The sequence below is a fragment of the Panicum hallii genome, chromosome 3 (assembly GCF_002211085.1).
Source record: "Panicum hallii strain FIL2 chromosome 3, PHallii_v3.1, whole genome shotgun sequence".
In the NCBI taxonomy this organism is placed as follows: Eukaryota; Viridiplantae; Streptophyta; class Magnoliopsida; order Poales; family Poaceae; genus Panicum; species Panicum hallii.
Window position 1 is genome coordinate 37,438,266 of NC_038044.1, and position 11,969 is coordinate 37,450,234.

The 11,969-nt window shown below is 44.7% G+C and overlaps 1 protein-coding gene and 1 pseudogene across 1 annotated transcript; one reads left to right on the top strand and one right to left on the bottom strand.

The window, feature by feature from the left end:
- Positions 1-474: 474 nt before the first annotated feature.
- On the bottom strand, positions 475-6,504 carry LOC112884280. The gene is made up of 2 exons (XM_025949662.1): positions 4,770-6,504; positions 475-905 (listed from the first exon to the last, which is right to left on the bottom strand). The coding sequence occupies exons 1-2, from the start codon at positions 5,239-5,241 to the stop codon at positions 877-879; spliced, it is 501 nt and encodes a 166-aa protein (XP_025805447.1). The 5' UTR covers positions 5,242-6,504; the 3' UTR covers positions 475-876.
- Positions 6,220-7,889, top strand: LOC112885415 (annotated as a pseudogene).
- Positions 7,890-11,969: the final 4,080 nt, after the last annotated feature.

An 11,969-nucleotide genomic window follows, 5' to 3' on the forward strand; every position in this document is an offset into this window, starting at 1 on the left:
CCTCTGCAATATGGCAGAGGTTCCTCGTTCATTTTCCAGAAGTGTATGGCAAGTTCTGTCTGGATGAACTTTGAAAGGGAGATATGTACAGCATCCGTAAGTAGACAGGCCAATTAGGCATGTTTCATGTACTAGGTAAATATATACTCATGCATTACTACGGATAAATGCTGTATAAGTATCGGGATATGTATATTTTTTTAATCGGATATATATATAGTTGCATGTGTGTTAATTCGTAGGGGTCTACATGATCGAGTCGTGGACGGAAGGCTGATCCCATCACATATGGGATGGAGGCCCACATTTCAATGATAGAAGTTGGATTAAATAAAAAATAAAAGTAGAAATGTAGATGCTTTAGAAATAGGTAAAAATAAAGATAAAGATTTTACCTACGAAATCAGCCTCGCAGCAATGTGTGGAAGATATGTATGATTGAGCCGGAATCAAGTCAAGAGTCGTGACCCAAATGCCCACGTGAAAGCCAATTGCATTAAAGAGCCCGATTCTGCGATCGTGGCTGATGAACCGCAAGTCCCAACTGCAAGCCAAACAAAATGGCGCTCCAAACTCCAAATTAACCACTGCTGATGGATCCATCGCCGGACGCGGCGGCCTCTGACTGAACAGGCTTGCCGGCCGACATTCTCTTTTTTGAAAGGAGATCACTCTGCTTTTCTTGAAAGCAAATAAAGTTCGGTACAAGAATAGGGGTTACCCATTTAACATGATAAGAGCATTACACATCAGAAAAAGGTAAAACGAAAGAAGAACGCTCAAAGCTCCACAATATCTGAAACAACCACGCTGCTCGGTGAGAAGTTGTGTAGCCACGTCTTCATCTTCTCTCCCAGGTTTGCTATCTCCGTTTGATCAGGTGCTCCGAGCAAAGGTCGCCATTTCTGCACAAAAGCATTACCCGAACGGATCGCATCCAAAGGGTTTTTAGGAAAGGATTGCTAAATCATCATTTTATTTCTGGAACGCCAAATGGCCCAAATTATTCCCGCGAAAATAAATTTTTCAGACGATCAGAAAGCCTCATCCCTTTTGTAACCTTATCCCCCGTAAGGTCACTCCAGTTGGAAGGGCAACCAGCCCAGCCAAAAGTATCTCTAAGGCTTCACCATGCAAACCTCGAGATGGAACACCCAAAAAAGACATGGTTAGTCGATTCAACCTCACCACATAGGCAGCAATGAACATCCCCTTTCCAACCTCTCTTTTTTAGTGAGGCTGCAACTTGCAGTTTGTTGTATTGTAGCTGCCACATGAAGACCTTGATCTTTAATGGGAGTTTAGACTTCCAAACATCATCTGATAATGGAATACACACACCCCTGTGTGTTATAAATCTGTAAAGGGATTTAGTTGTGAAAGATTTAGAACTATCAAGGGCCTAGGTGATGTCATCCCTAACTTCCTCATCTAGATTCACATTCTGCAGAAGACCAAGGAGCTCCTCCCAGCTCGCATTCTCCTCCAGAGATAAGCTTCGCCTGGAGTTTACCAGCCAACCATCGTCACCACAACAGTCAGCTACCAGGACCGTTGGGTCTTCACATATTCTAAAAAGATCAGGGAATTGTATTTTCAGAGGGGACTGGCCCAGCCAAGTGTCACCCCAAAAGGAAGTCAGAGACCCATCTCCAACTTTATGAATGGCGCCCCATTTAAAGAGGTGTTTGACTTTGTGCAGCCCCTGCCAAAATTGCGAGGTGCCCTTGCACTTGGAGTCAAAGAAGTTTCCATCAGGCATATATTTGGCCTCCAAGAGCTTATACCAAGTATCATTGCCTCCCTTGGCGATTTTCCAAATCCATTTCACAAGCAAACACTCATTCATAATCTGACTGTTGATGATGCGAAGACCATCCTAGTCCTTAGGCCTGCTAAGAGTATCCCACTTTGCCATGTGGTATTTGAAGTCTTTTTGCGCCCCTTGCCAGAAGAACTTAACTCTCACCGAGTCCATCCCTCCATGGGAGCTCTTGGGGAGTAGGTAAAAACCCATAATGTATATTGGCAAACTAGACAGACATGCATTTGTGAGAATCAGCTCCCCCCCCCCTCCCCCCCCCATGTTTGCCTTTCCACGGATCCAATCTTCTGGTCATTTTTTGTTTCAGACCAGCAAAAGCCAGACTTCCCAGTCTATTTTCAGATAGAGGGATACCCAAGTATCTCATCGGCCAAGCCCCCAATTTGCAGTTTAACATATTGGCCATCCTTTCCTTCTCAAGTTGGTCGACTCCGAAAACATAAACCTCACTCTTGTGAAAATTAATTTTCAGGCGTGAAAGCCACTCAAAGCAGTAAAGAATTAGCTTGAGATTCAGGATAGATTGATCAGAACCATCAATCATGATGACAGTATCATCCGCATATTGAATAAGCGAGATCCCCCCTTGGATCAGATGCGAGAGCACCCCTACCACTCGCTGTTTTTGCACTGCTTTATCTAGGAAGGCGCTAAGGGCATCCGCTACTAGATTAAACAGAGTAGGGGACAGTGGATCACCTTGGCGCAGTCCTTGGTAAGTTCTGAAGTAAGGCCCTCGATGTCCATTAACATTAACACAAACTCTTCCCTCCTTCACTGTTTGCATCACCCAACCAATCCATTCGGTCGGGAGTCCTTTACCAAGCATAACTTCCTCCAAGAAATCCCATCTAACCTTGTCGTAGGCTTTTTCAAAATCAATCTTCATGATAAGACCTTTTCTCTTGGAGGTTTTGAGCTCATGGATGACTTCATGCAAGATTATCACACCCTCCAAAATATTCCTCCCTTTTATGAACCCAGTTTGATTGCACCCAATCACCTCCTTGGCAATAGGCATGAATCTGTTATTCAAGGCATTAGTAAATACTTTGAAATCTACATTCAGAAGGCAAATGGGATGATATTGCCTAATATTGTTTGCGTCTTTCACTTTCGGCACCAGCGTTATGACACCATAATTCAGCCTTTTGATATCCAAATCTCCTTTGTAAAAATCAGCAAACATGGTTAGGAGATCACCCTTGATCACCGGCCAGAAAGTCTTGAAAAACTGAACCCCAAACCCACTGGGGCCAGGAGCAGAATTGCTCATCTCATCCACAATATTTTTCACTTCCAATTCTGTGAAGGGCTTAGTCAAATTTTTCAACACAGGTAAGCTCTGCCTATCTTGCCAAAAGGAGCTAGCCAACGTCATATTGCTTACTAGTTGAGATCCAAAGAGCTGTTTATAGAAGCGTGTAACATTTGTCATGATATCGTCCTGACTTCTAACCTCTCCCATCTCAGTATCCAGGGCAACAATGGTATTTTTTACGGCGTCTACCATTAGCATGCTGATGAAAGAATTGGGTATTGGCATCCCCTTCCAAGATCACTTCCATGCTGCTGCCAGTAAATGGCTTCCATTTGATAGATATTTTCCAGCTCATTCTCTATTTCATATCTCTTCTGCCACTCTTCTGCTAGCAGCTCCCTAGATTCACATAACCTATCAATCCCTTCCAGTTGCTGAAGCAAGTTAGCCCTCACTATTTTCTGTTCTCCAATTTGTTGGATATTCCAACCTTTCAGGTGTTGTCTCATAAAACCAAGGCTCCCTTGCCAGTAGGTAATAGAGTAACACCCTTCAGGTCTTCTTTGTTGGCTTGCCTCCCATTTCTCAACCACCATGGTCTGGAAATCAGGCTTAGTAGCCACTGTTTCTCAAAAAAGAAGCATCTTGGTCTGGAGGCACCATGCACCCCAGAGTCAAGAATGATAGGGGAATGATCAGATCCAACTCTTGTCAGCCCCCATGCTAGACAAAGAGGGAATCTGTCTTCCCAATCACTTGTCATCAGAAATCTATCGAGATTAACCAGCACAGGAGCAAGCTGTTTGTTGGTCCAGGTATATTTAGAGCCCACTCTTGTCACCTCTCTCAACAAGTGCTTGCCAATGAGTTCATTGAACTGGGCAATCAACGTATGATTATACAACTCAGAGCTTTTCTCACTTTCCTTTCTAATAAGGTTGAAATCCCCTCCCAAGATCATGGGGAGATATCTCTGGTTGCAGATCTCATCCAATTCAGCAAGGAATTATCCAGACAAATTGTGTTGAGCAGGGCCATAAACCACTATCACACTCCACCTGAAATTATTAAGTCTGTTCCTTAAGTCCATTTGAATACTGAACTCTCTAATGTAATGAGCCTCCACCTCAAGAGTGTCAACCTTAACACCCAAAATAATACCACCAGAATGCCCCCGGGCAGGCAACCACACCCATGTGAACTGAAGCCCACCAGCCAGCTCCAGCAGGTCTTGGTCAGAGAAGTCCCCTTTGACAGTCTCTTGCAGACCCACCACCTCAATTTTCTCTTGGAAAATATGTTCTCTAACTTGTCTCCTCCTAGCAGGTTTTCCTAACCCTCTCACATTCTACATCATAATCTTCATGATTTGCAAGGAGAATTAGGGGCCCTATCAGGTGGGCCATTAACCATAGGAGTATTACAGCGAGAAGAGTTATCTATCACTGACATAGCTAAGTCCTGAATGTCTTCCTCTCCTTGAGGAGCATTCTTCTTATTGATTTTTATCTATATAGGCCTTATAATTGGCTTTAGCTAAATCAGCTCTAACTAACTCCTCAGCCTTAAAAGTGTTAATTTCAGTATCAAAATCATTGCATTCAACCTCAAGGTCACCCATGACCTCTCTGAGATAGGAATTGGATGCAGAATTTAGAATTGTAAAATTGGAGTTAGACATACCTTGCAAAGAATCATCCCTCTTCTGTGCTCTGGCAATATCTTTGGCAGCAATAGGCACACCATCCCTAGGCACCCTTGCACTAGCTCTGGTAGCCACTGCTGGTTGTTTCTTCTTTTTCTGTCTCCCACCCTTCTTCTTTGGTTTCTGAACTTCCCACTCCTGACTGTCTTCCTTATCAGTCTGCTCCTCCAACTGAATAGCAGTATTGTCCATCAGATCCTCTTCCTGTGTTAAAATCTGGTCTTGAGGACCAGCAGCAATCTCCAAAGTTGGCCACCTGTCTTTATCCATGAAATACACCCCTTCTTGATTATGGACCAGAATTTTCCCATCAGGGCACTTTGAATTCCTCTCATCAAGAGTCCCAGTATTTTCAGGAGACAAGTTTTCAGAGACCTGACTGTCTTGAGTCACTGTGCCCCCCACAGGACTAAGCAAGTTGTCAGTAAGATCGCTGAAATTTTCAGCCATAGGTTGTACGCTGTCTTCAGCACCAATCTGCTCCTCAACCTCTGATATTTTTCTCTATCAGCTGTCCCTCCAGCCTTTCCATACCAATATCAGGGTGATATGCAGCCAAAGGAACAGCTCCCTCGGCTGTTACCTCCTTATCCATAGCCTCCTCAGTGGGTGATCCATCTCTAATCAAGTTGTCCATGTTATCGTCTTGAGAATCCCCCTAACTGGCTTCCATCTCTCTATCTGTAGGCCCATCTTCTTTGTCATGTCTGTCCATTTTCCTCATGTTATCATCTTCTTCTCTGTCCTTCCCCCTTTTCTTACCAGATCTGTCATCATGCCTGTTCTGGCTTCCTGGAGGCCCATCTCCTCTGCCCTGTGTTCTCCCTTGTACACCTTGTGCAATGAAACTGATTTCATACCCAACTCCATTGAAAAATATTTCTACAATGGTTCTAATCTTGGAAGGGTCCCTGCAATTAACTCGAACCCTGACTGGTTCATCCCTCAGCAGGCTGAACTCATCCACCTTGATGGGTTCAGCCACTAGAGCTGTGATCTCCCTGATAATGTCCTCCTCTCGGGCAAAGCCTGGCACCCCATGTATTTTAATCCAAGCTGGCTGTAACACAGCAGATGCAGCAGGGTCCACCATTGATTTGGAAATCCTCACTTTCAGACCATAAACGCCAAGCACAATTTTAGACAATTTGGAGAAGGTATCCAGTGAATTCTGATCTGGGAAGGCTACTCTGAACTCATTTGCAGTAAATTTCCTAACCTGAAAGTCCCATTTCTCACTCATCAGGTTCTTGAGCTCATCCTCAACCTTCTCTCAGTTGCTTCCCCTTCAACAACCATGACTAACCCATTGTACTTCTCTGGTATTCCTTTGTCAGGAATTTCAATCGAGTAAAAGCCCTGACCAGAGACGGCGAAGCCAAACATCTTGAGCTTTCTGTTAGGTAAACTACCACATTCCACCGCCATATGCCCAGATTGTTTGCATTTCTAACCGCCATATGCCTCAGTACATCTGAAACATTTGATAGAGTTAGCAGCTTTTGGAGTACCTGACAAGGAAGGAAGCTTCGCTTTCTCTTTCCCCAGCACGCGCGCCTTGGGCTCTTCAGCAGCTCTAGCCCTCCCTTCATCACGCGCCCCTCGCTTTGGATCAGGATTTGGATCACCATGGATGCGAGGTTGGTGAGCACCCCTGCTCCCACCTCCACCCGTGTCCCCTGCCGGCCGACATCCTCGCCGCCGTGTTCGAGACCTTCAGGAATCGTACCGACCTCGTCCGCTGCGGTGCCGTCTGCCGCGACTGGCGCGCCGCCTACGCACCCGTCCGCGCGCGCCACGACCTCTTCTCCGGTCCGGCGGCACTCCAGCCGCCATGCATGATCTACACCGCCTCGTCCTCCGACACCCACGCCGCCACCGTCTTCACGCTCTCCGGCGGAAGCACATACGAGGTCACCCTGCTGGGTCCCCTCCCATCGGTGGCAGGTACTGGCTCGGCGCTGCTCACGGCTGGCTCGCCACAGCAGACGCCGACTCCGCGGAGGTGCGGCTCGTCAACCCCGTCACCGGCCAGCAGATCGACGCGCTCCCGCCCGTGCCGACAATCGCGCACCTCAGGGGCCGCGACGCCGGCCCGATCGAGCCCGGCTACGACTACGAGATCTGCTCGTACGACTGGAGATTGGAGCAGCCACAACCCAACAACCCCCCGCGGCCTATTCCGGTGAAGGCCGGTGAGCTCGCGAAGCGCCTCGACATGCGCGCCTTCCTGTCGTCCGATCCATCGCACCGCCCGGGAGGTTGTTTCATCGTGGTTCTCCTCAACAGGCCTGACTGCGAGCTCTCCTTCGCTCGGGTGGGCGTGGACGAGCGCTGGACCTGGATCGGGAGGCGAACCTCGTACGCTGACGCCGTCAACAACGACGGCGACGGCCTCTTCTACGCCCTGACGATCGCCGGGGGCATCCACGCGTACGACCTCGCCGGCAGGGCCTCCGCCGTACGCCAAACGACTTTCCTGCATGACCAGGTGCACGACATCATCGACACCGACACCAAGTACCTCGTCCAGGCTCCCGGCGGCGGCCAGGAGTGGCTGCAGGTGTGGAGGATGATGGAGCCCGTGCCCACGCCGGAAGGCGGCGGCAGCAGCACACACTTGTTTACCACGGTGTGGATCAAGGTGTTCCGAGTGGACGTTGACACCCAGACCCTGGTGAAGACGGTGACGTTTAGGGAGAACACCAACCACGCGCTGTTCATCGGGTGCAACCAGGCGTTCTGGGTGCCGGCCGGCGAGCACGCCGGCGTCATGCCCAACCACATCTACTACACCGACAATGAGGAGTGCTACGCGCTGTACTTCCCGGAGAGCCCCAGGGATATCGGCGTCTACAATGTCGGTGATGGCAGCTTCAAGCAATTCCGCACACCTCGGCCATGGTTGAATTGGCCACTTCCTTGTTGGTTTATACCTAGTCTTGGTTCGTATAGACAATGGTCGTAGCTTGATGATCTTAGCATGAATGAGTTGTACGTAAAATGTATCTTTCGATTCAGTACGTGTGTGTGTTCACCGGCGTTGTTTGTAATTTTAAGGATTTCAATGAGAGAGGAGTTGCAATACATATTATACATGTGATTGATCTTTGGAGAACACAAAACTGGGACAGTCAAGTATAAACTGAAGAAATGAACAAGTAAAAAACAGTTGCAAGGACAACATAATAAGCTTGATGCCAGTTTCATGCATTTTTGAAGGCAGCAAAGAGATGAGGTATTTCTGAGTGTTACATGCAGCACCCATGCATGCTTTTGGTGCCATGTGTATTTAACTACAGAGATTCAACTCATCACTATCATTTGTTTCCATGTGTAGTCTCATCACCATGGAAAACACAACAGGGAAATGAGAACCCTTGACTATATTTACTAGATACATGGGCACTGACGGACTGACAGTACTGCTGCACCTCCCTTTCCCTTTATCTTCCCATTTCTCATTGCCTTGGTCTAACTGATTTTTATTGATTTCGATAATGTTTTTCGACATAGCAACTGCTGATTTGAAATGCAGCTACTAATATTCTTTTTTGTAACTTTGTGATCTGAACGTGATGATGTTGCAAGGTGCATAACGTATTTTTGCACTCTTCTTGTCTCTGTGTGTGTACTAGCTTTCGCAGGATGTATGTTCAGGTAATTTCCATTTCTTGCAATAGTGTTGATATTCAAGTAACTTCAATTTCTTGCAACAGTGTGGATGTTTCAATAGCTTCATTTGGATGTTGCAACCATGAAATTGTTACGTATTTTTTTTATACAGAGATGGATCTGAAGGTGAATTTTCTTGATGTTGCAGTAATGGCTTTAGATGTTTCCGTAATAATATCTTGTTGCAGTTCCTTTTGGTGTTGATATCCTGATTTATGAGTATGAGACTTGAATACTCGCACTAATGGGGACTTTTTATTCCTTTTTTTTTGCAAATGGATTGAAGGAGTTTCCTGCGCAAGCTGTAGCTCGAGAGCCCATATAATGTTTTATTTCGAAAACGTTGTGTGGAACAAATCATCATGTTGTTCTAGGAATTTTTTCCTCCAAAATCAGATGCTTGAGTGGGGGATTTTTCATGCCAGTTTTTATATTGCATTGTTCAATTTTAGTGTTACTGCAATGGACATTCCTTGGATGTTATAATTGCAATTGGAGCGTTCTCATCACCCATCCGGATGCTCAATGCTAATTATATTTACAATTGAGCAAATTGCATCCACCATACAACAACTTATATATTTGTATCACTTTGATCCAACAAGCAGTAAAATGTGTAAATGGATGCACGAACTTATCCAGTGTGTGCATATATGGTCACGTGTACGCTATGTAGCTGTATTCTACTACCATCACGTGGATGGCTTTATGCATGTAACCCCTACATCTATTTTGTTCTTCCGTTCGAGGTTTCTGCTTTCTTTTTGATCCCAGACATTTAGGTTTGAAGCAGGCATGCAACTATTATTTTGAGGCTTCTACTAAAAATATGCTTTCAACAACATGTTATTTGAAAACCTATTGAGCCTTATCTTTTAAGGTATTTAAGTAATATTTGTTACTAAAAGTTCTAACATGTATAGTGTTGTGTGTTGTGGTAGGTATGCTCCTTGGATGATTTTTTTCAGCTAGGAGATACATTTATGTTTTTTAATTGAATTAGGAAAATATGACATATTAAACAACAACAATAATACATATTCGGTTTGATCAGGGAATGATCCCCTACAGATCATATACAAGTGTATGCAAGTGCTAACATGAAGTAAACGACATAAACCAACATTAAGCAAGCAATTCAAAGAGCCATGTTGTAGATAGATGCTTAAGAGCGTAAGCGTATAATGAAATAGCCACTTATATTTAATTGTTTTGCAAGTGTGCACTAGTTTTCAGCAATTTTTTGAAAAAAATTGGCATCCAAATTCTCTTCATACTAATAGTGGCGAGAACCTTTTATAATGAACTAATTATTAGTGCAACTAATTTATAAATAGTTTAATTTGTATTTAATTGGGACCTTCAATTTTTGTTTTGCCCCTACCCATCTATTTAGCCCTGTACGTGGAGGATTTTTTTTTTGAACAAGGATGTTTCACACATAGTTAACACTTTTGATGGAAAGAGAGAACAAAGATATGAGGCTATATGCTTAAGAAACATCTACATCACTTGACACGGTGTTAAAATACAACATATAAAGTACACATGACCGCCGCATATCCACACATTTGACAATTTGTGTATCCGTTGCACGTTTTGGTACTTGTTAAACCAAAGTAATACAACCATCTATACAACTTGTCGTACCGTGGGCCAGTGGCGGATCTTCACGCCTTGTGCCACTTGTCTAAGCATCTCAGCAACCCATACTAGGCCCACATGGCAGTAGTGCACGATTGCAAAGGGTTAAAATGTTAAAATGGAAAAGGTATCTCAAATCCAAGCCTAATTGCACAACAAAATTGATAAAACATGATGCTGTACAAAATAAGTATATAATAAAAGACAATTTGGTCCATCTGCATCACTTATATATTCATCAACTAGTAAGGTAGCCTGCGCTAATAATGCGGCTAGTATGATTTTAGATCAAATATATAATTTTGAAAGATAATTAATTATCACCTTAAAATTCTATACAATTTAATGCATGATAATAATTGATTTGTATAAAATATAAATAAATATATTATTTCATAATTTATTTTCACATGTACCTCCTGTTTCCTTCATGCTTTATCTTTTAACTAGACTCTGACTGTATTCTCCAGCTTTTAAGCTATCTAATTTAAGTTTTTCAAAGCCAATTCATATATAGGGGATATCATCAAGGAGACACATTTATTTGCATTGCTTGTCCGTCCCTTAGATCAACTCCAGTTGACCCTCTAAATAGGTCCCTATCCTAAGTTTAGAGGGTTAAACAAAAAAGATGCACTCCAACGGACCCTCTATTTAGGGGAGGCCTCCAAATTCTCTCCTCACCCTCTATTCCTAGGGGTCTCTAGGGAGCCCTCTATTATAAGTCAGAATTGAGGGTTATTGCTGGAGTTGAATCAAATTTGGAAGCCTCCCCATTTAGCATTTGGAGGGTCTGATTTAGGGATTATTGCTGGAGTTGTTCTTACCTACCATCTTCATGGGTAAGATGGGCCACGACCATGAAGTTGCATGGCATCTTGTTCGTCTTCAAGTAGCACAAAACTCACCGGAACACTACTCGTCTAGTGTTGTGGACTGTGTCTATCTCATATCAAGCATACACTTGATCAGAATGTCTAGGACATTATATATTCAGTGATTCGCTTCAACCATGTAGGAGTACATTGATTGTAGCTAAATTTCTTCAAACCTGATGTTTTCTCCATGAATCATTACCATTGTCTTTCTTTATTTCCTCACGATCCTTGCTTCAATGCCTCTTACATGATTGTTGAGCTAATAGTCACCACAAAATAAATCAAGTTGTTTCAAGTTCAAAATGGAAAAAATAAATAAATAGATCAAGCAGATACGACCCAAATTGGTGAACCAAAGTGATCTCAATTATGCATCCTCTATCTAAGCATCCTCTATCTTGTATAGATGGCCAAAACCAGGAAGACCGTCCGCAAGAGCACTTGTGGACCGACCCGTCAGATTCAGCATCCTCAGGAGGTGCCCGTGTAGCAGGAGCAGCAAGAGGCGCCGTTCAGCAGGAGGTGCCCGTGTAGCAGGAGCAGCAAGAGGCATCGTTCAGCAGGAGGTGCCCGCATAGGAGGAGCCTGTGTAGCCAGAGGACGCCCCGGAGCTCATGGAGGTCAAGGTGGAGCCCCAGGAGGAGGAGGACCACGGCCACTACTTCTACAACAGGTACTATGGAGGAGGATGGGTGCAAACTGACACTGAGGAGGAGCCCATGGAGCTGCCTGAAGACCATCCAGACGCTGCAGAAGACAGTGCTGATGCAGATGCCGCAGGAGGAGATGGTGCTGACCCAGCGCTGCAGGAAGAGGTGATGCAGAAGATGGTGGTGATCCAGCTGCACTAGACAGTGGTGATGATGACCCAGATGATCCCCCATAGCCAGCCGTAGAAGCAGATGTGCCACCACCAGGACCCCATTATGAGAAGGAGCTGCACTACTTGGACTTTGTTGAAGGTCCATTCTGTTAGACCCG

Excerpts from the sequence above, each read along its gene's own strand:
- LOC112884280 (XM_025949662.1), bottom strand. The coding sequence starts at position 5,241 with ATGGCTGAAAATTTCAGCGATCTTACTGACAACTTGCTTAGTCCTGTG. Across the intron at positions 906-4,769 it reads GAGGGATGATTCTTTGCAAG|AAATGGCGACCTTTGCTCGG; the intron begins GTATGTCTAACT and ends GCTTTTGTGCAG.